At 36.7% G+C, this 21,055-nt stretch overlaps 1 protein-coding gene across 6 annotated transcripts in view; it reads right to left on the bottom strand.

Annotated features, from left to right (window-relative positions):
• Positions 1-1,055: 1,055 nt before the first annotated feature.
• TRAPPC8 (trafficking protein particle complex subunit 8) overlaps positions 1,056-21,055 on the bottom strand; it is a 55,447-nt gene continuing 35,447 nt past the window's right edge. For 3 of the 6 annotated variants that reach the window (XM_080338662.1, XM_080338665.1, XM_080338664.1), the window contains 11 exons: positions 20,276-20,715; positions 19,447-19,594; positions 18,054-18,150; positions 15,706-15,774; positions 15,555-15,595; positions 13,716-13,901; positions 13,037-13,138; positions 6,010-6,057; positions 4,451-4,596; positions 2,825-2,914; positions 1,056-2,259 (listed from right to left, as the gene is read on the bottom strand). In XM_080338662.1, the coding sequence (XP_080194788.1) occupies positions 2,025-2,259; positions 2,825-2,914; positions 4,451-4,596; positions 6,010-6,057; positions 13,037-13,138; positions 13,716-13,901; positions 15,555-15,595; positions 15,706-15,774; positions 18,054-18,150; positions 19,447-19,594; positions 20,276-20,715 (1,602 nt within the window). In that variant the 3' untranslated portion in view covers positions 1,056-2,024. The remainder of the gene's footprint in view (positions 2,260-2,824; positions 2,915-4,450; positions 4,597-6,009; positions 6,058-13,036; positions 13,139-13,715; positions 13,902-15,554; positions 15,596-15,705; positions 15,775-18,053; positions 18,151-19,446; positions 19,595-20,275; positions 20,716-21,055) is intronic. The other 3 variants (XM_080338663.1, XM_080338667.1, XM_080338666.1) reach the window with 2 other exon arrangements.

Raw genomic sequence — 21,055 nt, 5'->3', positions numbered from 1 at the left:
ATCTGAAAGGTAGGATCACTGACAAGCAACATACCAGTCATCAGGATAGCACAGCCTGGCAGTTTTGTAGTGTTAGTCATGCCTGTTGTTTACAGGAGTACAACTTCCAAATCACAGGAGATACCATTTCTTACCAGTTTCTTCCAACAGGTTGGAAAACAAAAAAGTTAGACTTCTGACCCCTATCTCACAAACCTCTTGTGGAAACACCTATCAGAATAATGGTGACTTGGGTCACTTGAGTATTTGAAGTAGTCTTAAAAATACACCAACCGTGACTTAGCACATTGTGGTCTACAGCTGGATAGCTGAACGGTATCAATAGTGACTTCTCTTTTCCTAAGAGTGCCAAGAAAGAAAGAGTGCTGGTGACATAACACAAGGCTACAACATCAAGAATCATTTAAAAAGAGTAGTTTTCCAACTTGCCCAACAGCAGTGAAAAACAAAACAAAAAAACACCACAAAACACCACTACCAGACACACCCCCAAACCGCAAAACCACACACAACACACAACCCAAAATCCTTCACCAGAAGCAATATATGTATTGTTGGCTAACACTCAAGTATTCCGTTGATAAAACGTTATCCACGGTCATATTATGTCATGTGCCATGACTGCATTCTAAGACTTTTCAGGAAGTTTTAAGACTTGGAGACAGTCAGTGTATTACATACAAATAAAATTGGAAACCTTACTTAAAAATAAAAATATGCATCTGAAGGCAAAGGTACTGTTTCATAATTCCATGTTGTCCTAGGAAAGAATTACCTTCAGCCACAAGATATACCAGACCATCAGAAGTCTTAGATTTCTTCAGGTACTCAGTTTCCCTTGTACCTCGCTAACTCACCATAAATCATAACTTTTAACTCCACACCAGTTTTGCTGCACTTGTTTGCTTAACACAGCCTTCCATACATTCAACAGCTATTACTCAAATTAAAAATCCTCAGCAGAGAGCAAGTAACTGAGACTTCCCACACAGCTGAATTCTGGAGATTGTACCTGGGAACAGTGGATAAGAACTCAAAAGGCAAATGCAGCAGCCACTACAAGTTTCAACACCACACAGGGCAACAGGACGGGAACTTCACCTGAGCAAAGACGGCCAGGATGAAGACAGTACAGAATATATATACAGTATCAGCACCTATAGATTGCTACAGCTGTATATAAAAAGGGGAAAAAGGCCACAAGTCCATACAGTGAATACGATGTATGTTTTATTCTATTTACAGTACATTTGTTATAAATATAATACATTTCTTGAAAATCTGGAGTAGATTTTTTTTTTAAACAGATCAATTGTTATAGTTACATAATAAAGCAAGTGACAATTTAAATGACAATTTCATGGTTACGCTCTGTGTTGAGATGAATGAGAAAATACTCAAACTGACTGAAGAAATTATTTTTGAAACACCTTAGGTGGGACTTGTATGTAAACCTTGAAAGGTCGCCAGTTTCCATAAACATGAAAACTCAAAATCTTCAGCTAAAGAACTGAGAAACAGAAGTGGATTTGAGACACCTTATTGAACTCCACAGTAAGGTTGGGATTTCTCATGACTAATGGCTTCAGACAGGAAAGAGCCAATGAGGGTTTCTTCCTGAACCATATCCTAATATAGCCACAAATATTAACACACCATGCTGGAAGTTGTAACAGCTGTCAAGCTGCATTTTTGACAGAGCATATGACATATAAATATGTTCAGATTTGGAGTTAGAGTATTTCGTGTTATGAATATCTTAATTACCAGAGAAGAAGTACATTATAAAAGGATAAACGTATTTTCAGTCCAACATGCGTTGCATTGAGAAACAAATTGACAAGTAGTCTGAATATTTTGCTATTTTCTTTCCTACACAATCTTTAGTAACAAGTTAGATGTCTGAGGTGCTATTTCCAAAAACTGCAGCAAAATGTCAACCAGCAATAAGAAAAGAATCCCATTTATTTTGTCTTTTAGTGTGGGTTGTGTTGTTTGTTTGTTTGTTTTTTTCCCAGAAGTGGTCAGATATTATTGATAATAATCAGTGCAGGCATGGAGTTCTGCTGACTTGTTTCAAACAAAGTAACTTGGTCCACTAGCTTGGCAAATACTCTTGGGGTTCCAAGATTATAGACACCTGTGCGAACAAAGCAAGCTTTCAGCTGCAAGCTATAGACCTCCTGGCTTTTAAGTTGAAGCTTGTACTGTGTTTGCCCAAGCCATGTAAAAGATCCATGGATTTCTAGTGCTTCTGGGCTGGAAAAGAAGGTAACAAAGTTAGTTCTCTGTATTTGAAGCATATATTACCACTTTACATGATTCCCTCTACAATGTCTCTACAATCTTCCCTCCCACCACAAATATTAGGTCAAGGATCCCACAAGGTCTATTTTGTGGTAAGCAGACCAAGTAGCATTATGTCTACTGGGGGGACAGGAGAGCTGACATCACTCTAACCATAAATGAGTTAAATTACCTTGTTTTAACAGAAGTATTTAACAATGTATGTTTAATAAAGTAAGGCTGCTGAAGCTTATATTTCACTAGCTCAAGCATTTCCACTTTCCTAGAAAAGACTTGCAGAGTTTAACTGGAGACACAACTCAAGGTTCTGTGTTAACAACAGCCAGAAGCAAAGTTAAACTGAGCACCAACTGAAGACTCCCATTTGACTGTCTGAAGCCTTTATCACCTTCCATTCTTTCAAAGAAACCACTGTTGGAAAAAATATCCTATTCTAGATCTTCAACACAGTTAAAACACTACAAGACTCCCCAAAACTAGGAAGCATTCTTAGAAAATATTGTTTTATTAACATTACCTTGTTGTTTTATGCCGCAAATCGATCATTACATCTACAACAGCCTGGGAACAATTGGATAGTAAGAGAGTGACAGGTACCAGACAGAGGCTGCAAAGAGAAACAGTTCCATTGTAAAGGAAAAGAAGTCTTACTCTGGATAGGTTTAATTATACTCTTTAATAGTTAAAATAAATTTCAAGTAATGTAAAGTTAACATGTAGTGCCTATTATGGTACAGCCAGTGTACATAGCAATATAACTTAGATTGATTAGAGTTTCCTACAATAAATGCTATTAATTGTGGCAAACAGCATTGAATGAATTGAGCCAATCAAAATTACTACCCTCCTTCATCCAGCTGAGAAAGCCAATCAAATACATAAATAATACCTTAGTTTACAGGAAATCTACTGTTATGACAAGAGATATTTCAGAATTGGATAACATGGTCCCCCGTGCTACCATCTGAACCACTGCTTAGCACATTTGGTCTTGATATTTTTCTTTTGCACCATCTCCCATAGAGGAATTGCGGGCATCTGACCTAAAGTTTTAGCCAGAATAGTACCCAAACAGAACAGAGAGCACATACATATTTGGTGTTAATTTAAGCCTTAACCCTGAATAAAACTAATACAAATTGCTCACAATTAGTATGATTCTTTTTATCAATAATGCTGCAGCAAGAAAGTCACAGGCAGATACGTGAACTACTGCAGCTGAAACAGCTCTATGCATGCAACAAGTGATTTATGTCACTGGAATTCCTTGACATTGCTTAATAGTTTAAATATCCTAAACCTGACTACTAAGAAAAACTAGCAACCATAATGAATAAAATATGAACTTGTTACTAGAATAATGCATACTAACTCTCATCAAAATGTGTCATCTTATAAAATGTTTAAATGTTAGAATTTATAACGAAATAAATCCCTCTCTTTTGGCAAATTACTTGCAGTAACTGAAATTTTAGAAAAAAGTACAACGCAGTAGAGTTCTCAGATAAAACAACTGAAATCTAAACATGTATCGTTATGTTTCAAGTATAGTTCATTTCATATCTGGAAATGAATCCAGAGGGCTGTGTTCAGATCAGTTTTGAAAGACTCGGGGATTTTACAGGCTCCAACTAATTCACTGTAGCATTCTGCTTTTTGACAGAGGTTAATTCTGATATTCTTCCAGGAGACAAGCTGCAGTGATCTAAACGGTTACCACCTTTCCTTCCAACATAAATCAGAATTATGTGCAGCCAATCTTGGCAAGTCAGACGCTGCAGACATAGCAGTTTTTGACTTAAAAAGTACCACTTTCTGTCTAGATCCTCAAAGTAGTCACACTGTTTACTCTAACACCAAAAATAAACACAAAGACAGCAGGGTATTTGTTTTTCTATCAGTGTGTTTGATAACATTAGTAGTTAACATTAAAACTGATCTGTGGTCTTAATTAGTTTCTCTACACAAAACTTTCATTTTACATATATAATTTTGAAGCAGTTTTAAGACTTGAGCAAGACTTCACCTTTGCATACCAGACTTTATTTTTTATCTTTTTTAACATAACCCACATAGTACCTCTCAACAGGATATATCAAATTAACAATATTTTGAAAGTCTCGAACAAAAACATTACACAAACCTTTTTTGATGAAAAGAATGATTGAAAGACTCTGGATAATGAAGACTTGTCTTGATAAGATTAGAAAGCTGCTCTGGTGTTGGTCTTGCAGGTACTGGTGTGTTTTCTGGTCGAAAAAACTTTAAAAGAACCATTTCTGGTAATTCCTGAAACAAATTCAGATGACATTTAAGATATTGACATAAGATACTGTGCAAACACAAACACAAGAAATCCAGTCACAGAACCTACAATTTTCCTTTATGAACTACAACTCCAGGGAAATAAGTCTACAGCATCATGAAGCTTATGGGTTTTTCCAATGTGTTTTGTACGTAAGTGTGCTGGAGGAGGAACTGATATGATTGATCTGTTAGTATCTTTTGAGACAGATTTCACAGCTGTTTGTGAAAACACTACCTGTGCGACTTTCACAAAAGCACGCTGTTGTTGCAGTGGTTTGCTAGTGTTTGGTTTTGGTTTGTTTATAGGAAAAAAGGACAGCATCTACATAGTTCCCTGTTCAGCATCTATACCTTAAAAAAAGGGAAGTTCACAAAAGGAAAACCAATAGCCAAGTTTCACAAAACAGATCCAAAGTAAAGCAAGCAGAAATTTATAGGGTTATGCTAACAATGACAGAAGGATTTAATAACGTAGAGTATCTTAAAAATCATATAGCAAGCTCTTGCAGATACCTTTTCCCCAGCTGAAAGCCCAAGCCAAGCACTGACACACTACTTGGGATTCATTCTAACCCCGTGGGTAGAATCAGTCTCTGAAGCAGAATAAGGCAGATGATACAGAAAGATGCAACATCAATTGAGGTCATCAGGCTGCTTTTGGTCCAGCATTACAGCACTACTGTAACTCTGTCCAACATCAGCTAAACTGTTTTGCCAAGAGAATTTATTTGGGAGGAATGTGACATTTCCCTACAAATCTATTCTGCAAAAAGTACACCTTTAGAAGGAAGAAAAAAATTAAAAATAAAAGGAAAAAAACCACACACAAAACAACGAACAACCAAAACTAATTTGCAGCAATAAACGTAACTACTAAAAGCAAGTGAAAGAAGACTTTTTAAAATCCACCAATAACTGTAACAAAGGAATACTTTTTGTTTAAGGGTGATGGAATTTAAGTTGAGAAGAAATACTATTAGCAACAAAACCTGACTCAAAACAACAGATACTCTAGGAATTCTGCAGTAGGTATGAACACCTCAGTCACTGTTTGCCTGTGCTAGCAACACTGGGAAGAGACATCACATGTTTTATCAAGCTTGTAATTCTCTTGAAAGGAGAAGTAGGGTTTTTTTAACATACTTTGAGAAGAAAACAAAACACAAACAGTAACAATGAAATACATTTTAAATTATGAATTAATATGGTATTTCCATGGTTATTTAACTTGATGAAAATTGACAGCATTAAACACACTGGCCTCCAGAGATGAGATTATCAGTTTTCATTCAAATTGATCTTTCCCCTGAAATTACAGTCCAACCAGTTATTCAATGCCCTCTTCAACCACATATCAATATCCTATACACTGTAGTTTGCCCTAGAGTCAATTACCTGTTCCAAGTCCTCCCAATCAGAAATCCCGAGTATTTTTTTTAAACCCTACAAAAGACAAATACGAAGGTTTATCTCTACAAACAGACAAGAACATCATGAAATGCAGCAGGAACATTTACTGGTCATAGCGCAGAGTGCCATTAATATTTCAAAATTTAGTTCCCATATTATACGTCTCTTGAAGGACTGGAAGGCAATAAGATTAACCATTTACCATCACAGAGCTAAACATGCATTCCAGAGAGACTCCGGGTGTCAGATTCAAAAAAAGAAATCTGTGTCTCCAAGTTCAGCTGCTCAAAGTCTAGGGGTTTTTGTAATTGTGTACCTAGAATAAAGGCTGATACGTGACATTTAGTACATGCTTCAGGAGAGAATCAAGCACTTCCAAATGGTAACCAAGAAGATATGCATACAGATCAGGGAACTACCTAAGAGATGGTTAATAAGAAATGCTAAGTTTAAGGACGCATTAAACTCCTGCCTTACTCTTAAGCTTGGAAAATTCGATCAAGGCTACAAAAAAAAATGCCCATAGCTGAAGAGCCTCAAACTTTTGACTCTTTACTTAGAAATAAATTAAAGCTAATCCAAGAATTAAACAGGTGGTATTTTGTTGCTAAACTCCTAGAGTACCAGCCCAAATGGAGTATTGCCTTTTAAAATGCAAAACCAAAAGCCCTGAAGTCCACTTGTTGATCCATCATGGTTCCTTGCAAAGCCTCCAGAAGTGCCATGGACTCCAGAGATGGTAAGCACCATTTATTGCATACAAGGCGGCCACAACAATGGTTAAGGTGTAGTTCAAAGGCCTCATCGACACATACTGGTAGAGCTACAGATGAAATTGACTGGAAGAGACTTCATCATAAGAAGAGTTTGGAGGAACTGGATGAGGGAGTGGCAGTTTTTCTTATTGTTATAAATGTTATAGCTACATTTTTAAGCATTTTGTTTTTGCCTAACGACATGCAATAGGTAGTAACACCAGAACCACACTGTTCCCAGTTGTTACCCTCCAAGAGCTACAAACTGTGTAACTGGTGCTAGGGAAGTTGTTTCTACTTTCAGAAAGCTTTTAGCTGCCCAAAGCCATCTACAAAGGTGAGTTTCACACACATATGTTAAAACCAGACACAAGCTTGCTGTTCCTAGTGGAATAATCTCAACATCTTCACTTACTCAGTAGTTACAAAAAAGCCAGGACCTTTAGAGTCTGATGTTTCGCTAATTTGAAAAAGAGTTACATACTATTCCTACTCAAACTTCTGAAATTGTATATTAGTCATCCACACTGGTTTTAGATACCTCCTGCAACTGTACTAATCCAAAATTTGGAAAAATCAAAAGTTACACCATTCAAATCATCTTCTGCATTATCTCATAGATGTAATGGACAGGTCTACCCATGATACATTCCATAATGTCTTCAAATATACTTTCTAACTGAAAAGTTCTTCCTCTCCATTAGATGGATGGACATAGTATCTTCATATGCAGTCATATTAAAGGATATTTCTACTTTAATATGAAAGTCTGCAACTTTGAAAACAAGTCTTCTCAATGACTGGGTCAATGCGCTCTTAAACACACCAGAAAAAGTTAAACGTGACAACTTTTTTTCCCAAGTTGTATAGACATTCGGCAGACTTGCCCCATAAAAATCACATTACACATAGCCAGAAGGATTATTAACATGCTCAGTCAAGTATGAGGGACTGCTATGCACAGCAGAGAAGAAAAGCTAAACAGAACACTCTTGAACAACACTAAGCATACATAAAAGCAAAATATATGAAAGCAACAGAATAAGTGAGATACACCAAGATCCCAAGTCATGTTTCTCCATTTCCCATTTTAGCTCACAGAACTCCCATTTTAAAATATCAGTTTTAAGCTGGTTTCCTTTACGACATGACTTATCTATACTCATTCTAGCTCGCAACAACAGAAATTACTCCATGGATAGTACTTTACTAAGACACCAGTAATAATGCATTTGAAAACAAATATTATCATCAAGTCTACAGTCCATCAATGTGTAAAGCAGAAGATAAAATTTTCCAGCCATTTGGAGTATTTCATTCATGACAATCACATAAGCCCGTCCTCCCAAATTAGTACAGTAACTGGTACATTAACTGATGCAACTGAGTGAAAAATGTACACTTCAGCTCTTGATGTTTGACTTTAAGAATTTTGCTTTCCCACCATCAGTCTGGTTTAAATGAAGTCTTAAATCCATTCCAACAGTCTATGTTTGATTCAAGTATCCCTTCCTATGTATCCTGAAAAAAACAAATCTGAACTAGCACTTCCAGTAATTCACTGTTAGGAAAAATAATGTTATTTAAACCCTACCCTCTCCTGCCTTTCCAAAATTCATACTTCCAACCCAGTTGTTCCTGGCTCACTAAGCTGCATCCATATTAAGAAGCAGTGTTACCAAAAACTATCCTCTCCAAGGTGAAAACACTGCCAAGAAGCCCACAGCCATGCTGTATGCATTTCATGGATTTTTACCTTGGGCTGGCACTGGCCTAATCCACAGGACTGAAGGAGTGGTCCAGAAGCACATTACGTGCAGTCCTGAAGCACATCTGGATTAATTCTGCCTGGAAGGTATCCACTTTGTGCATTACAAGACCACAACGAAAACAGAGGGCTGTAAATGGGGACAGTCAAATAAAAGTACACCTGATCTAAAACATACTCGTTGATACTTTATCTCATCTACACTTCAGTCAAAGCTAAGTTCACACTCACATGCTGATGTGTTTCAGAAGGATGGATGTGCTATTCCCACCATGCCAAGTGACCAGCCTCTCCTAGACTCCTCCTCACCTTGCAGCAGCATTAAGTCTTTGCCAATTCGAAGTTTGACAAATGCCCCAGCCCCACGCTACCGCTTCCACCCCACCGTATTACCCTGTACTTTTCCTTTAGAATCTTTAGGATTAAATTCATCAAATTAGAAAAATGAGAGACAGCAATACAAAATAATATTGATCAACAGCCCTGACTGCAAATAGCTGTTTAAAGTCTGTTTAAAGCTGTTTAAAGTTTGTCCTTTTATTAACTTAATGTAGAGAGGTCAAGAACAAGAGAGAGCATAGCTGTATTTCAGATGCAATCATATATCAACCTTCAGTTCGGCCTGGTTCCTGAAAGCAAATGTCAGAAAAGAAACAACCCCTAGCAGTACCTTTGTAAAAAAACCCCAACCATTAGTTAAACACCCAGCTAATTTTTATTAGTGAGGCTTTTACTACTTCAGCTCAAACAGCTACTGATACATCTGTTCAGACCTGTTCCCTTTACTAACACCTTATGTGATTTATTCTTAACACATTGTTGCTAGTCACTTTTGTATCACTTCATGGCACCTATTGTGTTTCCGATTCAAGAATAAACCCTATTTTTCCCAACCTTTAGCAAAAGGCCATTTTTTGAAAAAGACAAGTGAAACAAAGGACAGCAAGATAAATGTTTTCTATATTACTCAGAGAGCTTTCTATATGAAAAAAAATGCTGAGTCAATATTCTTTAAGTGTTCCTTCAGTACATTACATTGTATAATTCCAAACTTCCAGAAAATAAAGATGTAAGTAGTTCATCACATGACCTGATAAGTCTACTGTGTCCAGTAACCTATGCTCAAAAGCAGTGCTATTTTAACAAATAAAAAACTCTGTAGTGTAAACAAAAACAACAACAAAATCTGTATTCAGTGACAGGAAACAAGTAAGCTTCAAAGTCATAATTGTTTTTGTTCTAACCAAGGCAATAAGTTTCCAATTCTATTTTGAATAGACATGGGAAGAAAAGGAAACACATGCATTTGAGCATCTAATTAAAATTTGTTCAGAATTTTACTGTTATTTTCTTTCTTTTTATGCAGGTACATAAAAAAATTTTACCCAGAAAAATATTTTAAGCCTTCTCCAAGCCCCACCACCTTGCATTTTATAGAAACCAGAGGTTTTATCTTGATTTTATCAAATGCTATGTCAACTTATGGTACTGCAGTACAGGAAGAATCACATCCTGCTGCCTGTTCCACATCTTGCTCCATGCATTACATGTTCCACAAGAAACCAAGCAGAAGTAACCACCTGTCCTTGCATCCCAGTGAGCAATCTCAACATCTTCACTTCGACACAAGATAAAGATGACTATATCAGCACACCCAACTCCTGCTTTACTGCAGATTTGCTTCCCTAGCAAATTCTAGAGTTCCAGAAGAATCTATAAAACCAAATTAAATCCTTAAAAGCTGGCAAAGAGCTAGTCTGAGATAAATCACACTGACAAAGCAGCAGCAGCCAACCAGCATGTCTAATTTAACCAAGACATAAAGCAAGCTATCCTGATTTTTTCAACGTAGTTACGTGAGGAAAAAAGGGGCGGGGACGGAAGGGGGGTGCAGAGAGAAATCATGTTTGTATTTTCTCCATGTCTACTGTGAGGCTGTTCTTTGTTGCGGATGACTGTATTGCCAAACAGACACAAAAATTCCTTTGCTGGCTGAAACCGCATGAAAATAAAGCAGTTCAAAACAAGAAGAAAGTTGATGAAGAAGAACAACAAAAAGAACACAGCAAGAAATGCAAAGACTGGACTCCTGCATCCTATGTGACACCCTGCTCAGAATCTGCAAATAAATTCATTTTCTTCAGATCTGAGCAGCCCTTAATCATGTAAGTACTGGTAACCAGCATGCATCAGTAAAAAGCACGCATCTCCATCTCCCTCTGCTGTCTAGACCACAGAACACAACTGTCTTCTATACTGTCAGCTCAAGGCATTGAAGAACAGTCTTGAGTTTCCAACCCTGTTTATGACTTAGAGAATAAATACAGATTTACATGACAAACTGTTTGAATATTACATTGTAAGTCTCAAAACTATAAACTGAAAATGTTAAGTTAGAAGTACTGTTTGGGTTTGGGATTTTCTCCACCTACCACCGCCTCTCCCAGCTTTTCAATTCTTGTGTAACTAATACAAAACCAAAATAATTTAAAGACAATATGCAACCCTTAATCTATTAAGTACATTATTTTCTCTCCTTAGCCTCACTTAATCCTATTTTCGGGATTCTTTTAATTCTTAAATGTGGAGTGAACAAAGTAAACTGCTACAATGTCTCAAATCACTTAATTTGTTATAAACCCCTCTGTGATGGGAGGTGAGGTATCTACTCACCTCAGAGTATAAAGTGCCAATTAAATAAAAAAGCAGTAAATGAGCATATAGAATTTACCAATCCTTAGCAGTCCTGAGATTACAAGCTTTTAAAAATCCAAGTTAAATCTGGGGTTTGGTTACCATGAGGACATAAAATTTATACATTTATTAAGAACCACCATTAATCTTATACCAGATTCCAAGTGCATCATAATGCAGATGTATTTTTGATTCCAGCCACAGTACAGAAAGTTCCAAAGGAAGTAAGCTCCTTATGCTGAAGGAAGTGAATACAATAAACAATTTAACATCAATCGATGAAAAACAGATTTTAGACAGAATGCTGATATGATAGCTCGTATTCCTCAAAACAGAGGAGGATACATCTGGATCCTCCTCCTTGTTGCTGGTGGCAGAATTAGTTTCTTGAAACTGAAGAGTTGTTTCTCCCTCCAGCATGTTCATTTGTTTAAGATGCAGATGTGATTCATTCCTACCTCTTCACTTGCCAACAATTTGCTAAAACCAGACCTCAATGACATCAGAAGTCCACAGTGTTTCCTCTCCTAACTTAAGGTGCCTACAGTGTGATCTACTGTTATACACACCCCTCACGACAGGCAATATGAGTGGACAGTTGCCATTAACACTAATACAGCCTAATATTTCTCAGCACAGTTTAAACCCACACATGCAAAGGCTTTTCTTTTTTTGGGGGGGGGGGGTTAAGTGAAAAAATAAGTCTTCATATATTAGAACTTAAGTTTTCCTATTCTTCAGTGCCAATGAATATCAGCCAGTTTGGCTCAAATTACACGACCCTTTCAACCTACTTCATCTATTTCATTCCACAAAGAATTAAATGGAAAAATCATCTCAATGACGCAAAAATACTTCAAGACTTGTGAACCAAAGACAGGTGCACAGCTTCAGAAGAACTCACTACTTATGTTATAGTATGATATTGACGGACACATTTGTCCTATACTGTTTTCTTGACAAAATTAATGTATAGTACTATTTGCTGCAACTTTGAGTAAGAGATCACAAAAAGTTATAAATTATGATCGCAATATCAGTAAAAACATGAGGAGAATGGCATCAAAACAAGAAGGAATAGCAATGTAATGTTCAGCAGAAGACTAAACAAGTACAAGACTTGTTTTTTCTTTTATCATTTTGCACATCAATCTTCTTCAAAAACTAGTATAGAAGTTTTTACAGAAACCTGTCTTCCACAGTTGTTACTGATTCATACCAGGAGACATCCACCAGTTTCTCACAGATGCTATTTTCTTTGAACAATCAAACAGGCTATAAAGCTTCAAAGTGAAACAATGTACTATTAATAGGTCACTTCCAATGGAGCTTTCAGAGTCTTTATCTGCTCCAGTGTTTCTGCTGTTCTAACATTTTACACTAAAGGCCTTCACTTCAGTTATGCATAATAGTAGAATTTATAAAATTGATTGTAACACTTGAAAATAATTCCACCATTTTACTATTAACTTTGTTATGAAATAACTGTTAACTTTGACTTAATACCATTAATAAGCTCCTAGTTCTACCCTGCAATACCACAGAACAGTTTATTCCAACAACTGCATAGCATTATACTTACTTGTATACTGCTTTCCTCATCTTAAACTGAGCCTAGCTATTTCAATATAGATGACTAATCAATGTTGAAGTCAGTCAGTCTGAATTATTTAGTAACAACACACATGTGATAAGATACTACAAATGCACCCAAAGTGACTGCACTTACAAGAAAACTCATCCAGTCTGTTTTGGGAAAGAAGCAATTGGAAAGGAAAACTTCACCCTAGATTACCTGCTTCTGAGGAAATGAAAAAGCCTCCTTCCCAACTGTGTTAAGGGCAACATGATGCTGGCCCTCCAAAATAAGCTGCTTGTTGTCTTCCACAACATATGCCTACAGAATATAATACAAAGACATCAGCAGACCAGAAACTATCATAAGCTTCATAATAGAGAATTACTGATTTTTCCCAACCTAAGTGGAAGATGTTGTACTGTTCAAAACCTAAAGGCTATAGCATGACATATTTATTTTATGTCTATGCCTTTAATTTTGCAAGTACAGAAAACTGCTAAAATTCAGTCTGCCAATTTCTACTACTTAATATTTGCATTCTGGTAAATGAGATCATCTTCTTCAAAGCAGACTGGGTCACTCTTACAGTTCCATCATAAAAGCAATCATTAATAAATACCTTGGCTTAAGATCTCGGTTTTTCTCTTAAAAAAGTAACTTTTAAGAACTGTGTGCACACAGAGTAATGTAAAACCAATTAAACATACTTATTACAGTAACAGCTATTAAGACTGGTTTTGCTTCTTGACATTACTTTATTTCATTTGCCTGTTTCCAAAAAAAAAAGTCAGCCATGAATTTTGTATGAGTATGCTTGAAAGTTCAGGAAGTCTCATTAAATTATTTTATAAGTCAAGTTTCATAGCCAAATCACAAAGGTCTTAACCATACATACCTTCCACAGTACAACAATGTTCAAATCCACTTCACTGCATCTTTGTATCAATCTGACTGTCTCATCAAATGATTGTTTTGTAGCCCTTTGTGATGCATGAGTATGAGATTGCACATGCGTTCTTTTAAATTCAGAGGATAAGCTTTGAAAAAAAAAGTCTGCACAAGGACTGGCTGAACTTATTATCTGTAAGAAAAAACAAAAAAAGAGTGCTCTCAGAACTGGGCACAAGCTGACAACTCTAACAGAGCTCATCACTGTAGTATTTCAGTTCCATTATCTTGTTTTGCTTCTTCCCTTTGCAAACCTACAGGATGCCACACATCTTGCCCTGCTGGAGATCAGCCCTACCTAATGAGCTGTCTAAGGTAACACAGGGAAACAGAGCTATAGATTATCCACCTAAAACTACAAATAGGACTTGGAAATAAGGCCTTTGATTATTACCACCAGACAGCCTTCTGTGATACAAGCAGCACAGAAGAGAATTGAAGTGTCAAACAAACTCTCACATGTAAGTCATTATTGCTTATTAATATCTTCCTCAGGTTGGCTAGAATTATTTAGCAAAGCTAGGAACATACATTTCGCTAGACAATAGATTGCACAGCATATTATCCACGTGTACGTACTGTCCTGTCTGCCAAGCTTGCCATCATCTGTGCTGAGCTTTTCCAACACCAAAAGCTTAATAAGGAAGCAGTAGTTTTAAGACTGACAGCAACGATACTTGCAGACAGCAGGATAAGTAAGAAACTTCAGCTTCCTAACCCCTCCCTTTCAAAAAGGTTAGCCTTTCCACAATATGCTGTTGCAGAGCTGCTAATTGTTGCATTAGCAGAATACTCATACAATCTGCTTTTGGAGTAACTGTCTGGAAGGCAGGGCACCCTCCCACCCCATCCTCCAAGTAGAGAACATTTTCTTATAAGAAAGCTGAAGTTCATGCAGCTCACCAAATTTAAAAATGCAAAGAGGGATCATCTGCCTCAGATTTTTAGTCCTAACTTCAATTTATATGTCTATAAAATGAAATGGCAGTGAGTAGGCTTTCTTTTAAAAGCTTGATACGTATACAGAAAATGCACACTCAGCATAAAATAAGCAATCTGACATCCAGCTAACTGAATCCAGTATGCTAATGTGGATTTCTGATCTGATGCAAGTGACCTACTTTCCTCAGAACTTGGAAAAGCATTCACTGTACCAAGATCATTTGCTAAAAGGATTTTTTCTTTAGATGATACCTGTATGCTTAAAATGATTAAGAGTGTGGTAGTCTAGAATCTCAAACTTTTAAGAAAAATCAAAAAAAGACTCCTTGAACTGACTGCAATCTACATTAATGGGTTTGAAATTCTGGTACCTACACCAGTCAGAGTTCTCCTGATTATTTTTAGAATCTGCTGCAATTAGAATTTTTAACTTATCTTTGTAAAAATATAATTACGAAAAAAGTAGAACAATCTGACAGATCTCTACTAGAAGACTAGAGGGCTGGGAAATATTCATAGGAACTGCTCTGAAAAGCTGGAAAGGAAGGAAAGATGTTAGCAGAAAAGTTAGCATTTCAATGTGCTCCTAAAGTAGTTCAGCTGTGAAGCTGGGAACTTAAAACTCTTGACCACCCACTAGCCTATACTATCTTACTTTCTCTTTGCAAAAAAAGAGAGTTGACCTGGAAGACCGATAGTTTTTGATGGGCAAAACTCAACTTCTTAACTATAAAAAACACTGTTCCCATTTTTAAATTTTTAAAAAGGTCTTCACTGGAATACTTGCACATGACAAGGATACCATGTACAAGACAAAAATATGCAGTTGCACCCATTCACTCACCTGTTCATTTCCAAAGACAATGTCTGCAAATGTGTAATTTTCTAAAGGATAAAAAGAGAAGGCATTGTTTCAGCATCATGGGAAGCCACAACTTTAGTATACAGCATCCAAATAGTATTTTCTTCAAAATGTCACATTCAGCAGAACCTACCTTCAGAGTTTTTGCATCTTACTGCTTTAAAGCATAGCTTCGCTCTCTCTCTGCTAGCAAGCTTTGTATCTGAAATAAAAAGTTTGATTATGTTGAAGGCGAAAAAATTGCAAAGACCCTCCTCATTAGCCAAAAGTCAGCCTTTAAACTTAACAAATAAGAAACACACTGAAGATATTCAAAGCCTAACTAATCAAGCACAGCAACTATGTAGTAGTAATGAAGATGTATCTTCTGCTGATCCCTTCCATCTACTTCTAGAGCAGGAAGTGAGCCATAGTACATAAAGGAGATAAAAAGAAAGACGACAAAATATTCAGTTTATCTGACTGGTTCAACCTCAATATTAATAAAAGAGGAATACAGGTCTAGACTGATTTTTAAGCACATAAAGTGTCAGCATACAAGTAAAGATAAGAATAAATGGCCTCAAGTTGCATAAGCAGAGGTTTAGATTGGACATCAGGAAAAATTTCTCCATGGCAAGGGTTGTCAGGCATTGGAACAGGCTGCCCAGGGAAGTGGTGGAGTCACCATTCCTGGAGGTATTAGGCTGGTACAAAAGGAACTGCAGGTTTTGCACTGTTGAAATTTACTATTTGATATTGGAATACATTCTTAAATAAATGTGGTCATGTTACACATAATTTTTATGCACTTTTCTCACTTCTTTTTTTGCCACTGACTCACTATATGCTGGTTATTTTACATTTATTTTAGACTATGGAAATGACGTTAGACAAAAAGCAAATTCGAGCAATTTTCTTATTTGAGGTCAAAAACGAGTTGTAATGCAGCAGAGATGACTCGCAACATCAAAGCTTTCGGTCCAGGAACTGCTGATGAACATACAACAAGTGGTGGTTCAAGAAGTTTCGCAAAGGAGACAAAAGCCTTGAAGATGAGAAGTGTAGTGGCCAGCCATTGGAAGATGTCAATGACCAACTGAGAGTAAGCATCAAAGCTGGTCCTCTTACAACTATACAAGAAGTTGCTAAAGAACTCAACATGGACCATTCTCTGGTCATTCACCATTTGAAGTAAATGGGAAAGGTGAAAAAGCTTGATAAGCCTCATGAGCTGACTGAAAATAAAAATCATAGTTTTGAAGCATCAAAAGTAGATTTTATACAACAACCAACGATGACCACCCCAGTGGTTGGACGAGAAGAACCTTCAAAGCACTTCCCAAAGCCAAACTTGCACCAAAAAAAGTCAGTCACTGTTTGATGGTCTGCTGCTGCTCTGATCCATTACACCTTCCTCAATCCCAGTGAAACCATTCCATTTGAGAAGTCTGCTCAGCAAATCAGATACACCAAAAACTGCAACACCTGCAGCCAGCACTGGTCAAAGAAAGGGCCTGATTCTTCGCCAACACAACGCCCAACTGCACATCCCACAACCAACGCTTCAAAAGTTGAATGAATTGGCTACGAAGTTTTGCCTCATCTGCCATATTCATCTGACCTCTTAACAACCAACTACCACTTCCTTCAAGCATCTCGACAACTTTTTGCAGGCAAAACACTTCCACAACCAGTTGGATGCAGAAAACGCTTTCCAAGAGTTTGTCAAATCCCAAAACACACATTTTTACACTACAGGAATAAACAAACTTATTTCTCACTGCCTAAACTCTGTTGATTGTAGTGGTTCCTATTTTGATTAGTAAAGATGTGTTTGAGCCTAGTTATAATGATTTAAAATCCACAGTCCAAAACCACAATTACTTTTGCACCAACGTAATAACTCAAAGTGTAGATGTGGTGCTCAGGAACATGGTTTAGTGTTGGACTTGGCAGTGTTGGTTAACAGTTTGACTCCGTGATCTTAAAGGTCTTTTCCAACCTAAACAATTCTATAATTCTGTAACATTCATTATATAAAATGACAGCACTTTTTTTCCTAGGATAGTTAGTATTTTCAAAAATTAGCAGCTTTTACTAGCTAATGCAGGATACAGTATTAGTAATTCTTGTATATTTCTAATAACTGAATAGAGCACTTGTCAAATACTCTGTTGATCAGTTAAATTTAACATTGATATGAATAACTAACAGTAAAGGGACACTGAAACATTTCTTGTGAGGCAAGCCCAGACACAGATTTCTCTACAACACAGAAATAATTTAATGTGTAAGTCCACTTTTAAAATTAATGAGGTTTGAAAGTGTCAATATACTTTTATTGAAACACTAATAAAAGAAGGGCTGTAGTATGTCTGAAAAAAGTTTTTAGAAATCAATTATTCTGAAAGCCAAATTAAACTCCTTGCAGGATTCTTTTATCTGTTGTTGTCAGGCAGAAGCCTGACTTGCCATCCTTCTGGTAATAACGATACACACCTTTGTCTTCAGTCATGTTAACAGATTTCTGAAGCTTCCAGTGCTTGCTATTACTTGAGACTTGTACTACATGAAATTCTTTAACGCCAGTCTCACTCTAAGGAAAAAAACAAAAATTATGTCGAAGACCAATGACAATTGTAATGTTCTACAATGCATAATAAGTGTTCACTGCAAGGTGGTACTGTTAGAATCTTAATTTAACTCATCAGGCACACCATCCATAACAGTACTAAGGAGAAAAAAGAAGAGATTTAAGACCCACTGTAACATAAAACAGCAGTCCCAGCTCACAGCAACTTCCAATTCCAGTCAACAAAGCCATATCAAAAGAAAAAAAGATTCCGCAGAAAAAACACCCACAAGCTAGCATTTCAGATTAAAACAACTATAATAAAACCTAGGCTTTTAACTCCAACGCAGAACACTGCCCACAAGGACAGTTAGTTTCCAAGATTACTTTAGGAATATTGCTAGGTCACAAATCCCAAAAATACCTTTTTGTTTTTAACATATATACACAACAAAAAGTAGCTTTTGGCATTAGTTTCCTTTCTTGGAAAGAGTTGGAAGTGAAAAATTAAGTCTCAAAGTGTTATCTGTTAATGAGGTGAGTACTTTATGAAACATTCCTTCCTCCTCAAAGGAAGAATGGACAATATTCACTTCAGCAGCTAAAGGAAAAGAATAGCACACACACATCTTTAAAACAAAATAACAAATCAGCTCAGTGATTCCACTACCAGCTAAATGTCCAAGAATTCTATAAACAGAGGATGCAATTACCTTACTTCGTGGTTGAAAAAATGGGAGCAGCTTTAGCAAAAAAATTAGTAAATTTAAATTATTGTGGTATGAAAAACTGATATTTTTTCATCTGCTTTGCTAAGTCAACAGATCACAACAGACATCTGGTTTTGGATTATGTTTGAAAAATAGTCATTTAGAAATTGGTAATAAATGTAAACAGAGAAACTTCCTTCAAGTTGAAGCTTAAATTTTTACTTCACATTACCACTAATTCTACCAGTGTTTTCTCTGAAAGTTTGCAGTGGGCACACGTTGTCTCATTCAGAACAATCTTGAAAACTGTGATCATCATTTTTGATGGATGAATTTGGAATAACCTTCCTAGAAGAAAAAGGGACTCTGAATTACAGTACTGGGATTCACTTAGGACAGACAGTTACAGCAGACTTCCAGAGAGCTGAGATATAACTTAATATTAGTACTTCATTTCCAACAGTGACTGGAAAAAATAAACATGCAAGGTTTGCTTAGTGTTTGCATAACAGTTGTAAAAAACCCTTTTACTTAAGTCTTGGTTCTACTGGCGATGCTTACACATCTGCTGATCTTTAGAACAGCATTATTATTAAAAATAAGAACTTACAGTATTGATATTTTCTACATCCACAAACACCAACATATTGTCTCCTCTGCCTTCTTCATCTTCAAGTGCATTACTTCTGCAGACAGTAGCCCGAATATGCAGAGACCGACTAGTACAAATAACTGCTGTGTGCCTTAATACTCTGTGACTAGGAAAGGGGAGAGGGTCGGGAGGAAGAAAAAGACACTGTGAACAACCAGAACCGCTGTCCAGAACCTGTCATCAAGAAGTTTAGCTTTTATGTTTGTCATCAATATTAAGACCATTAAACTATTTATTCCTTTCAACCAAGGAGACTTTTCTTTTCAGCTTCCTATCAAAACTATATTATTTTTAACAATAATGCTACAGGTAGGTGCTGTTCAAACATGTAGTCTCTTAGCCAGTTTTGAATACTGCAGAAATAGGTTTGTATGTTACCATGATAAGAAATACATCTGAAGTAGTTCTGATGTAAGACAACTGCCACAGTGAAAAACAGTCTAGTCAGTCACATATCCTTCATAAAAATCTGATTAAAAAACATTTAGACAGAATACCACTGCATTCAACAAATTCCCCTGAACTGAGAATCTTGAAAGTTGACTTCTAAAACCATCACTATTCTGCCTTTTTCCAGACATGCTCAATTTCCAGGACTGCAGATTATAATTTCATATTGAAATTATATCATATAGCAGAAAAAAACATAATTGCTTACAACAGCAGATAACAGACCACTTCTACAACATCACAGCAATCAAAAGAAATTCAGTAATATTTACATTTATGTTTACAATGTTTACAATGCGTCTAGTAAGTACGACAGAAAAAAAGATAAAGAGCTTACCACATTTTTGAGTGTTTTTTAATACTTTCATAGTAAAATAGAAAGTTAATTTCATGAACACCTTCTTCATCTGGTCCTCGTAACCACATTGGTAGCTGCACTGAAGCCCCAGGAAGAAGAATAGCATCAGGAAGTGGGACGTTTATTACTTCAGGTTGACCTGTGCCAACCCCAAAGTCTACAGAAGAAGCTGAAGATAGCAGTGCTGTATGCACAGAGGTAGGATCTGTCACAACGGTCTTGTAAGCACTACAGTTTTCAGAAGCTGAAGGACTTAGTGGCGTTAGAACAGCAGTATTTCCACCAAAAGTAAAAAATTCTGGATGCTTAGACACAACCTTCAGTGCAGTAAGAGGACACTTGCTTACGTTTACAAATTCTACATACGCTTTTCTGATTTCTCCACAGAGAAGCCCTGTAGGAAAATTTATGAAGAACACCTGTATGGGAGAGAACAGGAGAAAAGAAAAACATGAACATTGAGCCAAGTTACCAACATGAATGAAAAAAACCACCGAAATATTAAAACTATATTGCTCTCTACCACTTCCTGAGGAGAAGTAGAGAGCGAGGTGCTGAGCTCTTCTCCTTGGTACACACTGATAGGACACCAGGGAACGGTTCAAAGCTGTGCCAAGGGAGGTTTAGATTAAACATTAGGAAGCATTTCTTTACTGAGAGGGTCGTCAAATACTGCAACAGGCTTCCGAGAGAGGTGGATGATGCTCCAAGGCTGTCAGTGTTTAAGAGGCATTTGGAGAACACCCTTAATACCATACT

This window comes from Nesoenas mayeri (genome assembly GCF_963082525.1).
Source record: "Nesoenas mayeri genome assembly, chromosome: 2".
Taxonomy (NCBI): domain Eukaryota; kingdom Metazoa; phylum Chordata; class Aves; order Columbiformes; family Columbidae; genus Nesoenas; species Nesoenas mayeri.
Note: the sequence above shows the minus strand (reverse complement) of the source record. Positions and strands in the feature narration are given on the sequence as shown.